The sequence below is a fragment of the Dama dama genome, chromosome 21 (genome assembly GCF_033118175.1).
Source record: "Dama dama isolate Ldn47 chromosome 21, ASM3311817v1, whole genome shotgun sequence".
NCBI lineage: Eukaryota > Metazoa > Chordata > Mammalia > Artiodactyla > Cervidae > Dama > Dama dama.
This window is the reverse complement of record NC_083701.1, coordinates 35,424,608-35,446,392: the sequence shown is the minus strand read 5'-3', so window position 1 is coordinate 35,446,392 and position 21,785 is coordinate 35,424,608. Positions and strand designations below refer to the sequence as shown.

Genomic DNA, 21,785 nt, shown 5'->3' with positions numbered 1-21,785 from the left:
AAATATTTAATTCAGATTTTATAAAGATCCTTAATTATACTGTTTAAAATACAAATTCATATGTTAGTTGCTCAGTCGTGTCCATCTCTATGCGACCCCATGGATTGTAGCCCATCAGGCCCCTCTGTCTATGGGCTTCTCCAGGCAAGACTACTGGAGTGAGTTGCCATTTCCTTCTCAGAGGATCTTTCCAACACAGGGATCAAACCTAGGTCTCCGGCATTGCAGGCATATCTTTTATTCTTTACCATCTGAGCCCCCAGAGAAATCTCAAATATAAACTTATCTCCTGCATTAAGACAGTCATAAATTCTGGGTCCTAAAAATATGTTATTAACTTCTACCCCCCAAACCCTTTTATTCTCATTGCTTTTCAATATAACCTAATTTATGTGACTGAACATCTAGATGAGGTGCCTTCCTAACTAAAAATTGATAGAAATTTTATCTGAGAAAAGCTTAAATGGAGATTTCTGTAAAGAGTTGGACTTGAGATCAAGGTGGACTGAGAGAACATTTTTACTAATGGGCTTCATTTCAGGAACTCAGCTGACAGCTGATTCTCTTGTTACGGGTACCACTCCCAGAGGAAAAGTGTGCAAATGATCTGAACCCAAGAAAGCAGGGGATGCTCTTGGAAAGCTAATGAGTTTTAAAAGCCTCATCTCCATCTAGTGAGAGCCCTGATGGGCAGCATTAAACCTCTGGAAGATGAATAGTGCTCTCTGAGAGCACAGTTTTAATATTATTAACCTTCTTATGGTGAATTGAAGTTTCTTATTCAGAGAAGTGCTGAGGAAAACCTCAACCCTGTTGACCTGGTGAACTATAATAATGTAGATACTTGAGGGTGGTGGGAAGCAGTAGGCAAAGAGCCTCAGTAATTGGAAACTGATGCAGCAGTGAAGGAAATGGCAACCCACTCCAGTATTCTTGCCTGGAGAATCCCATGGACAGAGGATCCTGGCAGGTACAGTCCACGGGATCACAAAAGAGTTGAACACAATTTAGCAACTAAACAACAACAGCAGCAGCAAAATGTAAAGGGTTCTCCTAACAGAGTTCAACATTGATGATAAAGGAGAAGGAGATTGCCCAAGGTCCTCAGAAGTCATTCGACAAATCCCAACTAATGGTGGTCATTGTGAGCCACCATTGGGACATTGTATTGAGGCAAATCGAAACTTTTAAGACACTAGAAGCAGAAGTCCTGTCTTGATATATTCAATCCTGTTCCAGTGCTTTAGGAGAAAGAATATTAACTCTCATAAGAAGCATTCCCAGAAGGATTCTGTAGTCATGTAAGATGAAGACATCCTTATGCAAATGACCTTTGTAGTTTGAACAAGCCAGAGCACTGAGAGTCTCTGGATGCGATGATAGGGTCACAGGTGCAGACGTGGCCTCCAGCTTCCCGCTTGTTTAAACCCATCCCAAGAGAGCATCTTTTGGCTCCTAGAGTGCCTTCTAATCCTGTTGTTGTTTATTAGCTAAGTTGTGTCCAACCTCTTTGTGACCCCATAGGCTGTAGCCTGCCAGACTCCTCTGCCCATGGAACTTTCCCAGCAAGAATACTGGAGTGGGCTGCCATGCTTTCCTCCAGGGGATCTTCCCAACCCAGGGGTTGAACCTGTGTCTCCGGCATCTCCTGCATTGGCAGGTGGATTCTTTACCACTGAGCCATCTGGGAATCCCAAACAACACCTCTAAAAGAATGCAAAAACAACCCACAGAGTGGGGGAAGATATATACCTAGAAAAAAAACTTTATACCAGAACATACAAAGAGCTCTTACCAATCAATAAGAAAAACATAGACATATAAAAAGTATTTATAAAATATTTTAACATATACATCACAAAAAGAGGATATCCAAATAAGCACTAAATATATAATAAGACCCTCAACTGTATTGTTTTTAAGGAATTGCAAATTATTACAATATTCCTGTCAGAAATGAAAAGTGAAGAAAGACAGAAAATATCAAGGGTTGGCAAAGATGTGGATAAAGTGGAATACTTAGACAATGCAGGTGTGAAAATCAACTGGTATAATGCCTTTGGTAGGCCATCTAGTGCTATCTGTTATAAATGAATGATACACATCCTATAGCCCAATTCTTCTCAACAACAACAACTATAATCAACAACAAAAATATGAATATGCATTCCTCAGAGGATATGGCATAGAATTATCATAGTGGCACTAATTTGTAACAGTAAAAAACCTGAAAATTTCAAATGTCACTCAATAGTAGAATGGATCAGTAAATGTTGGTATATTCACACATTGGAATATATTTGTACAGCCATGAGGATGAGTAATTTACAACTACCAAAAAAATTCCAAAATAATTCCCAAATACTGAAAAATCCTCCTAATGAATTAAAAACCAAGGTACATAGTAGTGTTCCATTTATATAAATTACATAAATTAGCAAAGATATGATGCGAGAAGCCAGGATGGTGTTCACCCATGGTGAGAGGTATTCCAACAGTAAAAGGGGACCCAAGTTTGGTTTCCTGAGATTCTGATAATATTGTGTTTTTCCCTTTGGATGCCAGTTTCTCAAGTGTGTTCAAGTCAAGAAAAATGAGATTTCCCTTACCAAGTGTTTTTAAGAGTAGACCAAATAGTATAATGAACCGTCATGTATCCATGTAATCATACTCAGCTACAATGATCAGTTTATGATTCATTTTGTTTCAAAGATACTCCTACTTCCCACTTCCCATATTGCTTTGAAGCCAATTCCAGACATTATATCATTCATTTCATTCGTAAATATTTTAGTTAGTATCTCTAAATCACAATGACTCTTTTAAAAACAGAGCTACGGTAACATTATCATACTGAAAAATTGGCAATAATTCCTTGATATTATAAAAAAATAATCAGCATTCAAGTTTTCAAACAGGGCATATTTATTTTATAGCTAGAGTAGTTCATCCTACTTGAAATTCACTCTTCTTGAATGAAGTCCATTTCAAACGGGATCTGATTCTCACATTGTTTTCCTGTTTTGTTTTGTTTTTTCTCATCTATTAGTTCAACCCTACCGTCATCTATGGGGCTTCCTAGGTGGTGCTGGTGGTAAAGAACTCGTCTGCCAATGCAGGAGGCATAAAAGACACGGGTTTGATCCCTGGGCCAGGAAGATCCCCTGGAGAAGAGCATGTAATCCATTCCAATATTCTTGCCTGGAGAGTCCCATGGACAGAGGAGCCTGGTGGGTTACAGTCCATAGGGTCACAAAGAGTCAGACACGACTGAAGTGACTTAGCATGCATGCACCATCATCTATATATCTAAAAGCAAGCTTAGTTAGTTACTAATGGTTTGTTTGATGAATAAAATGACAACGTATCCTGAACACTAGATACACAAACGCACACACACATAAATACACATATTCAAACTCTATGTTAAAAATATCGCCCTTTCCTATGGGTCTCTAAGATAGAATTTTCTAGTTTTGTTAACTATCTTTTACAGTATTCTGTTTTTCAGAATGATGCATGTGATCAAATAAATTAGAAGAAATTGCTTTTTAAAAATCGATATTTGAACTTACAATTAGAAGAAGGTTCAGAAGATAATCAAGGCAGAAAATGAAAATTTTGCTTTCTGTAGAAAATTATAGGGCCTCCCTGGTGGCTCAGATGGTAAAGAATCTGCCTGCAAGTTAGCTTTGTGGATTCAAGTGACATATAATAATACATAGGGCATGTTTATTGCTGTGGTTTGGACATTTATATAAAGGAATTATGGTAGTTCTTGAGTACAGGATGTTTACACCAAATATACTCTCCTTTATGATGACAAAAGGTATTTATATTACCATGACCAGTATTTACTCCACAGGTCTTGATATTGGGAGCTCTGAGTCATCATTAAGCAAGCTGCTCTAAGCCCTGGAAATATAGTGATGCCTTCCTAGATAATGTTTCCATGAGTAAACTTTTGTGGTGACAAAAGCAGAAGAGTGCTTTGGCAGAGTTGTCAATACTCACTCTTCCCTCATTGTAATTGGCCCCCGGAAAAAATAAGTAGGGCATGGAAGAAACTCCAGCCAGTTGATTTTATTCTTGACAATATGGGTGAGTTCTCTGTCCTGAATAAAAAATGAAGCCAGAATTTGGGAGCTAATCTCTTTTAAAATTTTAATTGGTTTCTTCTTCCAGCACCCAAGAGGCATCTTCTAAATTTGCGTCATTTTTAATACAGGGGGGATGGTAATGATAAAGGCTTCTTGATGTTGTTGTTTTGTTTTTAGAATGAGTTACTAGTGTTCTTCCTGTGTCTTTAGTGAGAAATTGGGAGAGGCTATGTGTTAGGAGATGTGATATTATGATTTATCATATATATGTATATTATATATGTATATTTGGTCTTTGTCCCCTTTTCTGGCACAGAGCTCCTAAAACCATTGGAATTCCCTACATGTTGAGACCCACAGAGGTATCTTTTGTATTGTTAATGTGATTTTTGGGAAGCAGGTAGGCAACTTAAGGATGGGGGATGGTCTTCAGTGGAGGCAACCACATTATTAGAGGGTTAAAACTTTCCATTCCACTCCCTTTGACTCTCAGGGAGAGGAGGGGAGGTCAAGTTCAATCACCAGTAGCCAGTGACTTCATCAATCATACTTATGTGATGGAGTTTCCATTAAAACCCCAAAGGAGAGGGTTTGGAGTACTTCCATACTGGTGTATATGTGAAGATCTGTGGAGAATCTAGAGAGGGCATAGAAGCTTCACACCCTTTCCCCATAACCTTGGCTTTGCCTGTCTTCATCCAGATGTTCCTGACTTATATCCTCTGATAATAAACTGGTCGTCTAGTAAGTAAATTTTTTCTCTGAGTTCTGTGAGCCACTCTAACAAATTAATTGAACCCAAGGAGGAGGTAGTAGGAACCTCTGATTTATAGCCAGATGGAAGGACAGGTAACAACCTGGACTTGTAACTGTCATCAGAAGTCCAACAAGAGGGTCGTTGGGACCTCCAATCTGTAGCCGGTGGGTCAGAAGCACAAGTGACAACCTGGGCTTGCTCCTGGCATCTGAAATGTGGGCGGAGGAATCCTGTGGGATTGAGTGCCTAGCTTGTGGAGTCTGATGCTACCTCCAGTCAATGGTGTCAGGATTGGCTTGTAGGACACCCTGATGGTGTCTGGAGAACTGTTTGTTAGTGTGCAGAAACCTCTTCTGCCAAACACTGGTACTGGATCCAAGAATCTAAAGAGAAGTACTGTTTTTAACTGCAAGGGAAAAGGTTTTTATTGTTATACTAACAAAAAGTACAGAGTAGACCAATTTCAAAGTTGCTTCAGTAGCTCAGTGATCGTGTCATAGACACAGATTCTGTTCATCCTTTGGTACCATTCATATCCCAAGCTAACAAAGGGAGGTAGGCAGAAAGAAAAGGGTCTTTCATATGATCCTTCTTCAAACAAGGAGTAAAGTTATTCTCAGAAGCCCACCACCCCCAGCCAACCTTCTCAGGTCTCAAATTCTAGTTGTTCAAGCCCAAACCAATCACTGGCAAAGTAGAACAGGATTATCTGTTCAGTTCAGTTCAGTTCAGTCACTCAGTCATGTCCAACTCTTTGTGACCCCATGGACTGCAGCACGTCAAGCTTCCCTGTCCATCACCAACTCCCAGAGCTTACTCAAACTCATGTCCATCAAGTCGGTGATGCCATCCGACCATCTTACCCTCTGTTGTCCCCTTCTCCTCCTGCCTTCAATCTTTCCCAGCATCAGGGGCTTTTCTAATGAGTCAGTTCTTCGTATCAGGTGGCCAGAGTATTAGAGTTTCAGCTTCAGCATTAGTCTTTCCAACGAATAGTCATAATTAGAACTATTATGATTCAGTCCCTGGGGCTTATCAAACAAAACTCAGTATTATCACAAAGAAAAAGATAGAATGGAATGTCCTGGGTTGCATCGTGGTTTTCTGCCACACACCATTTTGTACAAAGTACTCACACAAAGTTTCCAACCTTGCATGTGTCAACATATGTTATACACCAGATGTAGAACAACAGAAATCAACATGAAAAGAAAGAAAACCAAAAACAACTTATATATTAAAACTTTTCATGCACAGACACAACAGTATACTTTATTTGTCTATCTATTTTATGGAAGGTTTATGAGCCATGTCACTTTAGTAAATTTGTTCTAGATCAAGCATGAGTTGAGAGGTAGATAATATTTGAGCAGACATTTTCAATCCTGCTGCTGCTGCTGCTAAGTCGCTTCAGTCGTGTCTGACTCTGTGCAACCCCATAGAAGGCAGCCCACCAGGCTCCTCTGTCCCTGGGATTCTCCAGGCAAGAATACTGGAGTGGGTTGCCATTTCCTTCTCCGTTTCAATCCTACAACACTACAAAGAATCGATAGAAAGGAGTACTAACAGATGAATGCAATTTCATCACTACCATAAAAATAATTAAAATATTTACCTCTGATGATATTTCATCTTTAGATACCAAGTCACCAAGAAGTTTCTGGAAATCAAAACAACACTGTAAAAATGTATCAAAGAACTCAAAAGATAGCCTGAAAATCCACTGAAAGAAGGAAAAATCAACAAGTGGAGCTGGAGATTTTATCTTGGTTACTATTCCGGAACAAACACATCTGAGCTTATCTTCTCCCCAGATATGTATTTCATTTGCTAAGATAGATTTTCCGGTGTTTAAATTTTTTTCATGTGTCTAGACACCCTTGTGGCTAGGCAGCAACCCTGTGAAATAGTGATGAGGCAACTTTACAGATAAGCAGGGAACATTTGGTAATATAAACACTTGCTCTATTAATCCTAATGGAAGATTAACATCTGCATAGAAAGAAAAGTAGTAGTTCAAACAGGGAGCATCAGAGTCTGAGGTGTGCGGTGCATCCTTGGTGCCAGATTGGCCAGCATTTTGTGGGACTGTAGTCTATGGGGAGCAGAGTTTTGCTGTTGGAACGGATGGATGGAACTAGATCAGATTATTCCCATGAATGTGACTGCAATCCTCATTAAACAATGCTCTCTCAAGAGGAAAACACACACACACACACACACACACACACACACACACACACACATAAAGCTAGAAATGCAGGGTGCAGGAGAGAAAGTGAAAGGAAGATAGTACTGGGAAGCAATTGGGGGATAAGAAGAGATGAACAAGGGCTGCCATTTGCAGTTCTACTGCCCCCAGTCAGACTCTTATCATCCCCGTCTGTTGTGTGCATGCATACTCAGTAACTTCAGTTGTGTCTGACTTTCTGAAAATCTATGGACTGTAGCCCACCAGGTTCTTTTGTCCTTGGGATTCTCCGGGCAAGAATACTGGATTGGATTGCCATTTCCTTCTTCAAGGGATCCTTAGACCCAGGGATCGAACCGAGGTCGCCTGCACTGCAGGTGGTTTACCGCATTGCAGGTAGATTCTTTACTGCCTGAGCCACCAAGGAAGCCCTCTGCTATATACAGTAGGACCTTGTTGTTCATCTTTGAAGTGATTTATTAGGAAAGAGGGTAATGATGTTCACCTTGACTCTCATTTTGACCTTTATTAGAGATTAACTGGTTATCTCCCTTGGGTCTGTGCTTGGACTCTTCCAAGGAGGATGGTACACAATGTGTCCAATATTACCCCTAACTTGGATTCACTCTGTGCTTTCCAGAGCAAGAACGTAATTTTATTTTGTTTCATTTTCTTAAACCACAACACAGGAAATTTATATCTAGAAGGATCAGCTCTTGGGCAAGCAATTTGTCGGAGAAGTTTTTATTGAGCTGAGTCAAGATGAATCAGACTACGAAATTTCAATGTTTACAGCTGAAAATAACAATTGCATGATTAGAGGGATGAAAGGAGTAGGTGAGGCAACTTGTTGATGCGTGGAGATTATTAAATGTTGGAGTTGGCAGTCAAGGATATCAGGGAATATCTATCCCTGCGTGCCTGCATGCTAAGTTGCTTCAGCTGTGTCTGATTCTTTGCTACCATATGGACTCCTCTCCCGCCAGTCTCCTCTGTCCATGGGCTTCTCCGGACAAGAATACTGGAGTGGGTTGCCATGCCCTCCTCCAGGGGATCTTCCCTACCCAGGGATAGAACCTGTGTCCCTTACATCTCCTCCTTTGAGAGGCAGGTTCTTTACCACTAGTGCCAGCTGGGAAGCCCATCTCTATCCCTAACAGTCCTTAAAAGTCATATATTGAATTGGCCAGAAAGTTTGTTTTTTCTATAACATCTTATGGACTTTGGGAAAGTTGGTCTACCATTCTATGCCTAAGCTTTCTCATTTGTAAAATGGGAAAAAATTAAGGACCTATTTTCATAAGCAGTCATGAGAATTCAATGATATAATAAATCTAAAGTACTGAAATGAGATAATAAGTATGATATCTGGCTCATTGTGATCATTAATAAATGTTAGCCATCCATCTAGTGTATACCATCCAGTAATTGTGGTAAATATCATGCGACTCTGGAATAAAAAGCATAAGATATTGCTTCCCTTTTGTTAGAGTGATTCAATTAAAAAAATTATAGTCATTTCCTCAATGGTTTATCTTATTCCCAAGAACCACAATAAAGCACCTTTGACTTCAGAAGAGTCCAGAGGAGTCCAAGATTAAATGTTTCTCCATCTGAAAGGTTCATAATGGTCTGTCTTGTACTGAATTCCTAATGCTTTCTCCTATTACTAAAAGGATCATCAGCATAATAAATAAGCATTTTTGTAATGCTGTAATAAAACACAGTTTAGGTTGCACAAAATTGTGTAGTTTGAGAGCATTTTCTCATACATTGTCTAATTTGCTTTCAACAGAAGTCTAGTGGGGCTGGCTTTACTTTTGTGCATAAGAAATCAGAGAAATTAATGACCAACCGAGGTTTACGGAATTGCCAGATGGCATGCTGGGACTCAGACTTTGGTTTTCTTACTTCAACTTCCATGTCATTGCATGACCTTTGATCTCCTGGCCTGGAAAAGGCTGGATTAACAGAGCATGTGGGGGATCTTCTATGGGTGGATGGCATTTTGGCCATGGACTTGCTTATTTCTTACTGGGGCCATAGACCAACATTTGCAGTGTTCTGTATATCATCTCAAAGAGTCAGACATGACTTAGTGACTGAACAACAACAACTATATTAGTCTATAGTTGTTTTAATTTTTTTTTCAATTTCTCCTTTATTTATTTATTTATTTATTTTTTCCAGTGGGTTTTGTCATACATTGATATGAATCAGACATAGATTTACACGTATTCCCCATCCCGATCCCCCCTCCCACCTCCCTCTCCACCCGATTCCTCTGGGTCTTCCCAGTGCACCAGGCCCGAGCACTTGTCTCATGCATCCCACCTGGGCTGGTGATCTGTTTCACCATAGATAATATACATGCTCTTCTTTCGAAACATCCCACCCTCACCTTCTCCCACAGAGTTCAAAAGTCTGTTCTGTATTTCTGTGTCTCTTTTTCTGTTTTGCATATAGGGTTATCATTACCATCTTTCTAAATTCCATATATATGTGTTAGTATGCTGTAATGTTCTTTATCTTTCTGGCTTACTTCATTCTGTATAATGGGCTCCGGTTTCATCCATCTCATTAGAACTGATTCAAATGAATTCTTTTTAATGTCTGAGTAATATTCCATGGTGTATACGTACCACAGCTTCCTTATCCATTCATCTGCTGATGGGCATCTAGGTTGCTTCCATGACCTGGCTATTATAAACAGATGGCTAACTAACACATGAAAAGATGCTCAACATCACTCATTATCAGAGAAATGCAAATCAAAACCACAATGAGGTACCATTACACGCCAGTCAGGATGGCTGCTATCCAAAAGTCTACAAGCAATAAATGCTGGAGAGGGTGTGGAGAAAAGGGAACCCTCTTACACTGTTGGTGGGAATGCAAACTAGTACAGCCACTATGGAAAACAGTGTGGAGATTTCTTAAAAAACTGGAAATAGAACTGCCATATGATCCAGCAATCCCTCTTCTGGGCATACACACTGAGGAAACCAGATCTGAAAGAGACACGTGCACCCCAATGTTCATCGCAGCACTGTTTTAATTTTTAAAATGAAATTACTGTATTCATTTCATCCCTGGAAAGTTCTCAGAAAAACAACACCAAAACAACTAAATGTGAAAAAACAGTTACTTCTTTTATTCCCCCTCTGTAATTGTTGTTCAGTTTCTAAGTCATGTCTGACTTTGCAACCCCACTGACTGCAGCATGCCAAGCTTCGCTGTCCTTAACTATCTCCCGCAGTTTGCTCAAATTCATGTCCATCGAGTCAGTGGTGCCATCTAACCATCTCATTCTCTGTCATCCTCTTCTCCTTTTGCCTTCAATCTTTCCCAGCATCAGAGTCTTTTCTAATGAGTGGATGCCTTGCATCAGGTGGCCAAAGTATTGGAGTTTAAGCTTCAGCTTTTCAGTGACCATTCAGGATTGACTGGCTTGATCTCCTTGCAGTCCAAGCGACTCTCAAGAGTCTTCTCCAGCACTGCAATTTGAAAGCATCAATTTTTCGTTGCTCAAACTTCTTTGTGGTCCAACTGTCACATCCATACATGACTACTGGAAAAACCATAGCTTTAACTACACAGACCTTTGTCAGCAAAGTGATGTCTGTGATTTTTAATATGCTCTCAAGGTTTGTCATACCTTTTCTTCCAAGGAGCAAGCGACTTAATTTCATAGCGGCAGTCATCACCTGTAGTGCTTTTGGAGGTCAAGAAAATAAAATTTGTCACTGCCACTTTTCCTCCTTCTATTTGCCATGAAATGATGGGACCAGAAGCAACAATCTTAGTTTTCTGAATGTTGGGTTTTAAGCCAACATTTTTCACCCTCATCAAAAGGCTCTTTAGTTTCTCTTTGCTTTTTGCTATCAAAGTGGTATCATCTGCATATCTGAGGTTGTTGATGTTTCTCCAGGCAATTTTGATTCCAGCTTGTGATTCAACCGGGCCAGGATTTCACACGATGTATTCTGCACATAAGTTAAAGAAACAGGATGACAATATACATACAGCCTTGTCTTACTTCTTTCTCAAACTGGAACCACTGTTGTTCCATGTCTGGTTCTACCTGTTGTTTCTTAACCTGTATACAGGTTTCCTAGGAGACAGGTAAGGTGGTCTGGTAGTCCCATCTCTTTAAGAATGTTCTATAGTTTGTTATGATCCACACAGTCAAAAGCTTTAGCATAGTCAGTGAAGCAGAAGTAGATGTATTTCTGGAATTCCCTTGCTTCTCTATGATCCAACAGATGTGGCAATTTGATCTCTGGTTCCTCTGCCTTTTCTAAATCCAGCCTGAACATCTGGAAGTTCTCAGTTCATGTACTGCTGAAGCCAAGTTTGAAGGATTTTGAGCATAACCTTGCTAACCTGTGAAACAAGTGCAATTGTGTAGTAGTTTGAACATTCTTTGGCATTGTCCTTGTTTGGGATTGGAATGAAAACTGACCTTTTCCAGTCCTGAGATTACTGCTGAGTTTTCCAGATTTGCTGACATATTAAATGCAGCACTTTAACAGCATCATCTTACAATTTTAAGTAGCTCGGTTGGAATTCCATCACTTCTATTAGCTTTGTTCATAGTAATGCTTTCAAAGGCCCACTTGACTTGACACTCCAGGAGTCTGGCTCTAGGTGAGTGACCACACCATTGTGATTATCCTGGTCATTAAGACCTTTTTTTAAAAAATATTTCTTCTGTGTATTCTTGTCATCTCTTCTTAATCTCTGTTAGGTCCTTACTGTTTCTGTTCTTTATTGTGCCCATCCTTGCATGAAATGTTCCCTTGATATCTCCAATTTTCTTGAGGAGATCTCAGCTCCTTAGGACATCTTAATATACTACCTAGTATACAATTTCTGCTCAAAAAATGTTTCTGAGTTAATAATTAACTGACAATGAAAATGCATTAGAACCAGAAAACAGAGGACATATCAGATGAACCATCTCCAATCAAGTTGTCATATTTGATGTACAAAGCTAGTGTAACTTAAAAGATATTACAGTTTTCACAAAGTATCTTGTTAATTACTTTTTTTTTTTTGTTAATTACTTTCTTAAGAAATTTATTTTTCTTAAGATAATGGCAGACTCAAATATATGCTTATGACATGAGGCATTTGTCATATTCTATTTTGGATAATTTTCTCTTGAATAACTCAGTTTTGTCCCCATTTTACTGGTATATAGCACATTTTATACCTGAATGACAATGATGCAAACTTTTATATACTTTTCTTGGTGATCCGTCTTTTATTCAGTAGAAGGATGGTGATTTGTTTACCACAGAAGCTAAATAACTCTCCTGAGGGTACCACTTTTAACTAGTTTGATTTGTGATATTATATTATAAGAGTGAGATAAACTTCAAGCAATAATAAATCAGGTGACTCCTTTTCAGTAGCCAGCAATCAAATTTCAAAGCTCAAAGTATGAAAACTTTGTGTTCACTCATCATTTATATAAGGTAGTCTAATAAAAAGACACAATATTGACTCCTAGAATGAACCACCCTTTGTGTAATTATATACGACTATAAAAGTGGGTGCAACCTATGGACTGTGTGAGAAAAGGAACAACTCTTTACCTGGGTAACATCAGGTACAAGACATCAATTTCCATGAATAAAGGTAAGCATGATTTTTATTCACTATCTTGTAACTTTAAGATTTTAAATGTCCTAACATTTCAGATGTTAGGTGAGTCAAGTTTTCTGATATAAGAAATTAACATAATGATAATACTGATTATATACTTCAAAGGCTAGTTTGTGTTTCAACTCTAAGGAATGTAAGTTCTCATTTTATATTTGATGTTATTTAGTTTCAATCTAGTCTAGTTCCCATCATGATTGGATGAAATAAAACTTTATTTTTACATATAATTTTATTCGAATTGTTTGAGCTATGGTTGTCCAGAATTACTGAGAAGCTTAATTAAGACTTGGAAATCTAAAAAGTTTTTCTCTTTACAGACTGGGAAATTGAATGTATTCTTAAAACAATAAAACAATAATATTTCTATATACTGAAAATACATTGAACTACAGATATTATTTGTGTTAACTGCTTAAGATAAATTCAATAAGATATTTTCATATATTAGTTTAAAATATCCTTGTGCTTACAAAGACAGAAATATAGATCAATGGAACAGAATAGAAAGCCCAGAGATAAATCCACGAACCTATGGACACCTTATCTTTGACAAAGGAGGCAAGGATATACAATGGAAAAAAGACAACCTCTTTAACAAGTGGTGCTGGGAAAACTGGTCAACCACTTGTAAAAGAATGAAACTAGAACACTTTCTAACACCATACACAAAAATAAACTCAAAATGGATTAAAGATCTAAATGTAAGACCAGAAACTATAAAACTCCTAGAGGAGAACATAGGCAAAACACTCTCCGACATAAATCAAAGCAAGATCCTCTATGACCCACCTCCCAGAATATTGGAAATAAAAGCAAAACTAAACAAATGGGACCTAATGAAACTTAAAAGCTTTTGCACTACAAAGGAAACTATAAGTAAGGTGAAAAGACAGCCCTCAGATTGGGAGAAAATAATAGCAAATGAAGAAACAGACAAAGGATTAATCTCAAAAATATACAAGCAACTCCTGCAGCTCAATTCCAGAAAAATAAATGACCCAATCAAAAAATGGGCCAAAGAACTAAACAGACACTTCTCCAAAGAAGACATACAGATGGCTAACAAACACATGAAAAGATGCTCAACATCACTCATTATTAGAGAAATGCAAATCAAAACCACAATGAGGTACCATTACACGCCAGCCAGGATGGCTGCTATCCAAAAGTCTACAAGCAATAAATGCTGGAGAGGGTGTGGAGAAAAGGGAACCCTCTTACACTGTTGGTGGGAATGCAAACTAGTACAGCCGCTATGGAGAACAGTGTGGAGATTTCTTAAAAAACTGGAAATAGAACTGCCATATGACCCAGCAATCCCACTTCTGGGCATACACACTGAGGAAACCAGATCTGAAAGAGACACGTGCACCCCAATGTTCATCGCAGCACTGTTTATAATAGCCAGGACATGGAAGCAACCTAGATGCCCATCAGCAGATGAATGGATAAGGAAGCTGTGGTACATATACACCATGGAATATTACTCAGCCATTAAAAAGAATTCATTTGAACCAGTCCTAATGAGATGGATGAAGCTGGAGCCCATTATACAGAGTGAAGTAAGCCAGAAAGATAAAGAACATTACAGCATACTGACACATGTGTATGGAATTTAGAAAGGTGATAACGATAACCCTATATGCAGAACAGAAAAAGAGACACAGAAATACAGAACAGACTTTTGAACTTTGTGGGAGAATGTGAGGGTGGGATATTTCAAAAGAACAGCATGTATACTATCTATGGTGAAACAGATCACCAGCCCAGGAGGGATGCACGAGACAAGTGCTCCGGCCTGGTGCACTGGGAAGACCCAGAGGAATCGGGTGGAGAGGGAGGTGGGAGGGGGGATCGGGATGGGGAATACATGTAAATCCATGGCTGATTCATATCAATGTATGACAAAACCCACTGGAAAAAAATAATAATAATAATAAAAAAAAAAATTAAAAAAAATAAAAATAAAATATCCTTGTGCTTAAAAGCTTCCATATATAATAAAGATATTAAGGTAAATAGCAGAGGTGCTTTCTATTATATTTTTACTGCCCCAGTCAACAATGACCTTGGTATAAATGAATTAAGTGTATAGCAGGTAAAGTTGTACCACAGAGGCTTTTCGTAATCAGCAGGGAGTTTCAACTGTACTTTCAAATCCTATAGAGTAATACTGCTAATATGAGAAATCTACCATAATCTCCTTCCTGGGCCGATATCATGGAAACGTATTTTAAATTTTGACTGTTGCTTCAGGTTAAATAGTTAGAAATAAAAATTCAGAACATGAAGATTAACCCACCATCTGATTAAGCTTTATAGAATACAGTTTACAGGAATAGAATACAAGTAAAATAAATTTATATAACTTACTTTATTCTAAAATTTGAATTACTATTTGCCATGTCACAATTGACTCTTAGCAAGGTTTTCTTCTGGTCTGGGGGCCAACTTAGTTAGGTTTTTTAAATACTCACCTTCGAAATAACCTTATCAGATTCGCACTTTTATTAATTGCACCAATAATCTCTCTAGACCACAGTTGTCAAGGGCCCTGGAATGGGGCTGGTTTGGATGATCTGTGTCTATCAGTTGGTCTTCTGGGAGGTAGAGAGGGAAGAATCTGCTTCAGGCTTCTCTGAATCAAAGCTTATGGGCAGTCTCTGATTCCTGATAGAAAAGAGTATCTCACAGGCGTCCACAGTAATATGTGTATGGTGTGTGCATGTCTGTGTGTCTGTGTGCTTGGGCATGTATGTGTGGCTCAGACAGTAAACAATCTGCCCACAGTGCCGGAGGCCTGGGTTTGATCCCTGGGGAGGGAAGATCCCCTGGAGAAGGGAATGGCAACCTACTCCAGTATTCTTGCCTGGAGAATGCTATGGACAGATGAGCCTGGCGAGCTATAGTCCACGGGGTCGCAAAGAGTGAGAGATAACTGAGCGACTAACATACACACATATGTGTATAACATCTATATATCTGTGTTAAGCAGAATTTTCTGTTTGGAACTTTGCTATCACCAAACTAATGACATGGCCTAGTGAGAAGTAGAATTTATTAAATATTAGTTTCTCCCCTTCCTCCCAAACCCAATCCTTTTCTAATGTAACTTAATTAATTCAAGATGCACTATACAAAAAACAAAAGAACATTTCCACACAAGTTGGCAGACACAGGATAAAATTTCTTAAATTACAGAGAAAATAAGAGAAAGTGATTGAATTAAGATAGTTGTCTGAGACACATCTACTTTCTTTCCCATCTGAAAATGTGAAATAATAAAATATTTTTTTTAATAAAGATAAAATCCAAATGAAAGCAGGAAAAACAAAACAAAACAATGCATGCAACCAAAGGTTTAGAAATAGGATTCTGGAAAGATGGGAGGTCAAAACTACATCATGAGATTTTATAGAGCTGAGAGAAAACTCAGTGATCATACCAATGGTCATAAACTTGGAAGAGTGGGAGCTTTCAAACAGTAGAGAAATTTCTCTTTCTTGATGAAAAAAGTGATAGAGGAGGAGACAGAAAGAGCTTTGATGACATTCAGTCCCAGATCAGTCTGTCTTACACTAGTGCACTACATTAACACAGGCTTTTTAGTTCTATGAGCCAATCAATTCTACTATTGGTTAAGCTAGTTTTGGTTGTGTTTTTCTGTTATCTGCCATGAAAAGATACCTAACATTGTAGATACAAAAGAAGATAATGAATAACATGGAAGATGATTTCCCAGAGCAGAGCAAAGAAAATCATTAGATTAGAAGCACCACAGAGTTCAGAACAAGGCAAAATAGAAATGCTCGGTGAGTTACATATTGGTGATGTTTTGTAACAGAATAAGATGAAAATCCTAAAACATTCCAGATAGAAAAATAAAACAAATTAACAAGAAATGAATGATAAACAGATTGATATAAGATACTTTATCTGTAAAAATGAATGATGAAAAAGAAAAATAAAGCTTCAAATTTCTCAGAGAAAATGACTTTGAAATAGTTTTATATCTATTAAAACTATCATCCAAGAGGAAGCCAAAATAAGGAAAGTTTTAGACATGTAAGGCCTAGAATTTTGTATCACCAATTTCCCTTCAACAAATTCTTCTTCTCTAGAAGAATCCTTTATATATGGAATCCAGGAAAAATTCATATGACTCTGGGAAAAGGAACTATAAGGATTGTGAGAAACAGTAATATAAAAAATAATGATAAAATTTACAATTATCTAAATACTTTTATAAAGCTTAATTTTTTAAAATCTGAAACTAAAACCCTGGATATATTAATATGGGTTACAGGGATAGTCAACAAGAAAGAAATGTAAGCTGTTGTATTGTAAATGGGAAGATATAGACAAGCATTAACTTTTGAGATTGACAAAAATCTTAAGTGAGGAACAACAATAAAATATTTTGATTATTTCCCATCAGAGACAATGAAGGCCAATGTAATAACATTTAAAGTGCTTTAAAAAATCTGTTGAATAAAAGTTATACATCTAGCAAAATTATCCATTAATAATTTTTTTCAAGCAGAACAGCCTTACAAGAAATTCTAAAGGAAGTTCTTCAGATTGAAAGGAAATGATACCAGACTATTATGCAAATCTACTGGAAGAAATGAAGAGCACTGAATACGGTAAATATTATAACACTTTTATTTTGAAGTATATAATATACATAGATATAGTATGTACCCATAAATGTATTACAAATAACAATAATAGTATAAAGATGGGAGAGGAAATGGAGGTGTATTGGAAAAAAGTTGATATAGCTTACTGGAATTAAATAAGTACTAATCTGAAGTAGACAGTGATAAGTTTTGAACATTGTTATCACTACACAAAGAAAATAACTTACTAAAAAATCTACCAAAGAATAAAAATAGTTTGCTAAAAGAATTGTTGAACACAAAAGAAGTCAGCAAAAGAGGAATAGAGTAGAAGAGAAAGATATGAGACATAGAAAACAAATATCAAAACAGCAGTACCATAGAAACAATTACAGTTAATTTCAAGGGTTAAGCATTGTAGTTAAAAAACAGATTCTGGAGTTAGATGAAAGAGCACGATTTAACTTGACACAATGTATTAGAAATACTTTAAAGATACATAAAGGATACAAAAAGGTCTACCATGTTAAACAATAAATACAGGTGACCTGGAATAGCTATCTCAGACAAAATAGACTTTAACACAAAAAATATTACTAAAGACAAAGAAAGAAATTTCATAATAATAAATGGGGAAATGTAACAGAATAGCAATAATTACAAATATGCATACATTTAAGAACACACCGCTACCCAAAAAGAAGTAAATCCTGAACAAAATGGAAAGAATATATCAACAATTAACAGTTATAACTGGGGGCTACCTAGGTGGTCCAGTGGTAAAGGATCTGCCTGCCAATGCAGGAGATATGGGTTCAATCCCTGGGTTGGGAAGGTCCCCTGGTGGAGAAAATGGGAACCCACTTCAGTATTCTTGCCTGGAAAATTCCATGGACAGAGGAGACTGGTGGGCTACATATAGCCCATAGGGTTGCAGAGTTGAACATCACTGAGCACTCAGGCATACACACAGTTATAACTGGAGATTTTAATACTCTTTTCTCAGCAACTGATAGAAGAACAGACAAAAAATTCACTAAGAATATGGAAGACATGAACAATGCTATAAACCAAACGGACTTTAAAACATGCAAAAACGTTATCAAAAGAAAGAGAATACGCATTCTTTTGAAGTATACATGAAACAGTTTCTAGGAGAGACCACATGACATCCATAAAACAAGTCTCAGTGACTTCACATTTGAATTTAGATGCACTGAAATCATACAAAGTATTTCTCTGACCACAACCAGATTGTCAGAAACAACAGAAAGAAATCTGGGAAAATCCCAAATACTTGGAAATTAAACACACATTTCCAAAAAATAACTTGTGAATTAAAGAAGAAGCCACAAATGTAAACACAACAAATCATGGAATTTATGGGATGCAACTAAAACAATGCTTAGAAAGTATCTTGTAGCTTTAAATGCTTATATTAGAAAGATTTAAAATCAACCGCCTCTAGGTTACATATCGAGGAAGTAAAGAAAGATCAAGTCAAATCCAAAGCTACCAGAAAGAAAAACAAATTGAAGAGAAAAATAATTGAAAACAGTGAAACCAAAAGTAGCAAAACTATAGAGAAAAATCAATACAATCAATAAGTTTCTTCTTTGAAAAGATAAAAAAATATTGATAAACTATTTCTGAGAAGAGACAGATGACACTAATTACCAAAATCAGGAAGGAAAGAGGGGACACTACAAGAATTAAAAGGATTGTAAGGGAATTTTATGAACAACTTTACAGCAAGAAATAGGCAAGTTAGACAAATTTCTGAAGAGAAACAAATCACCAAAGTTTACTCAAGCAAAAATATAAAATTTAAAAAATCTATAAAATAAAAGTGAATTGGTCATTAAATATATTCCCAGAAAGAAAATTAAAAGCCCTCGTGGGCTACAGTCCATGGGGTCGCAAAGAATCGGATACATACAACTGAGCAACTACGTACAGCACAGCAATAAAATTCTTAAGGATACATTTAACAATAATAGTGCATGATCTGTACATGGAAAACTATAAAATACTGCCGACAGAAATCAAGAAAGACCTAAATAAATGGATAAAAATACCACATTTATGGATTAGAAGACAATGTTAAGGTGGCACATCTCACCAAACTGATCTATAGACTCAGTGCAATTCCTATCAAAATCTCAGCAAGCTTTTCCATGAAATTGATGAGCTGATCCTAAATTTATAGTGCAAAGGACTTAGAATAGCCAAAACAATTTAGAGAAAAAGAAAATAAAATTTGGGGGACTTACAACATCTGAGTTCAAGTTTACCATGAAGCTATGAAATCAAAACTGTATGGTATTGACTTAAACACAAATATATCTATCAATGGAAAAGAATAGGAAGTCCAGAAACAAGTCCCTATACTTATGGTCAATTGATTTTTGACAGTAGTCCAAGGTTAAACCGATGAAGAAAATACAGATTTTTTTTTAGCAAATGGTAACAACTGAATATCCACATGAAATAAAAAGAAACATTGGACTCTTGCAGCACACACAAAAATTAACTCAAAGTGAATCTTTGTGAAAGCTAAAATCATAAACCTGCTGGAAGAAAACATTGAAGAGAACCTTATGATTTTAGCAGACAAAAATTTCTACATATGACACACAGTGCACAATCCATAAAATGAACAAATCAAATTTTTATCAAAATATAAAAATTTTGCTTTTTAACAGATAGCATTATGAAAATAAAAAGAAGCCACAAGGTCTAAGAGAATATTTGCAAATCACTTGCTTAATAGAAGTCTTAGATATAAAGGCTTCTTGGATATAAAGACTTCTATTAAGTAAGAAGTCGTTCTTAGAATAAAGAACTTCAGTTCAGTTCAGTTGTTCTGTCACATCTGACGCTTTGTGACCCTATAAATTGCAGCATGCCAGGCTTCCCTGTCCATCACTAAATCCCAGAGCTTACTCAAACTCATGTCCATAGAGTCAGTGTTGCCATTCAACCACCTTATCCTCTCTTGTCCCCTTCTCCTCCTGCCTTCAATTTTTTCCAGCATCAGGGTTTTTCCAGTGAGTCAGGTCTTTCCATCAGGTGGCCAAAGTACTGGAGCTTCAGCTTCAGCAACAGAATCAGTCCTGCCAATGAACACCCAGGACTGATCTCCTTTAGGATGGACTGGTTGGATCTCGTTGCAGTCCAAGGGACTCTCAAGAGTCTTCTCCAACACCACAGTTCAGAAGCATCAATTCTTCGGTGCTCAGCTTTCTTCATAGTCCAACTCTCACATCCATACACGACTACTTGAAAAACCATAGCTTTGACTAGACGGACCTTCGTCAGCAAAGTAATGTCTCTGCTTTTTAATATGCTGTCTAGCTTGGTAATACCTTTTCTTCCAAGGAGCAAGTATCTTTTAATTTCATGGCTGCAGTTACCATCCACAGTGATTTTGAAGCCCCCAAAATAAAGTCTGTCACTGTTTCCATTGTTTCCCCATCTATTTGCCATAAAGTGATGGGCCATTTAGAACTGGACACGGAACAACAGACTGGTTCCAAATAGGGAAAGGAATACATCAAGGCTGTATATTGTCACCCTGCTTATTTAACTTATATGCAGAGTACATCATGCGAAATGCTGGGCTGGTGAAGCACAGCTGGAATCAAGATTGCTGGGAGAAAAATCAATAACCTCAGATATGCAGATGACACCACCTTTATGGCAGAAAGTGAAGAAGAACTAAAGAGCCTCTTGATGAAAGTGAAAGAAGAGAGTGAAAAAGTTGGCTTGAAACTCAACATTCAGAAAACTAAGATCATGGCATCCGGTCCCATCAACTTCATGGCAAATAGATGGGGAAACAATGGAAACAGTGACAGACTTTATTTTTCTGGGCTCCAAAATCACTGCAGATGGTGATTGCAGTCATGAAATTAAAAGACACTTGCTCCTTGGAAGAAAAGTTATGACCAACCTAGACAGCATATTAAAAAGCAGAGACATTACTTTGCCAACAAAGGTCTGTCTAGTCAAAGCTGTGGTTTTTCCAGTGGTCATGTATGGATGTGAGAGTTGGACTATAAAGAAAGCTGAGTGCTGAAGAATTGATGCTTTTGATCTGTGGTATTAGAGAAGACTCTTTTTTTAAAAATAATTAATTTTTTATTGAAGGATAATTGCTTTACATAATTTTGCTGTTTTCTGTCAAACCTCAACATGAATCAGCCATAGGTATACATGGAGAAGACCCTTGAGAGTCCCTTGGACTGCAAGGAGATCCAACCAGTCTATCCTAAAGGAAATCAGTCCCAAATATTCATTGGAAAGACTAATGCTGAAGCTGAAACCCCAAAACTTTGATCACCTGATGCAAAGAACTGATTCATTTGAAAAGACCCTGATGCTGGGCAAGATTGAAGGCAGGAGGAGAAGGGACCGACAGAGGATGAGATGGTTGGATG

General features: G+C 37.5%; 1 protein-coding gene across 2 annotated transcripts in view; it reads left to right on the top strand.

Annotated features, from left to right (window-relative positions):
- The first annotated feature begins 12,637 nt into the window (after window positions 1–12,637).
- The window catches only part of TRPA1 (transient receptor potential cation channel subfamily A member 1), a 71,718-nt gene continuing 62,570 nt past the window's right edge, over window positions 12,638–21,785 (top strand). Inside the window, exons 1-2 of one of the 2 annotated variants that reach the window (XM_061122835.1) lie at window positions 12,638–12,694; window positions 17,265–17,367. In XM_061122835.1, the coding sequence (XP_060978818.1) occupies window positions 17,313–17,367 (55 nt within the window). In that variant the 5' untranslated portion in view covers window positions 12,638–12,694; window positions 17,265–17,312. Of the gene's footprint in view, window positions 12,695–17,261; window positions 17,368–21,785 lie in introns of both variants that reach the window. The other variant, XM_061122836.1, reaches the window with a different exon arrangement.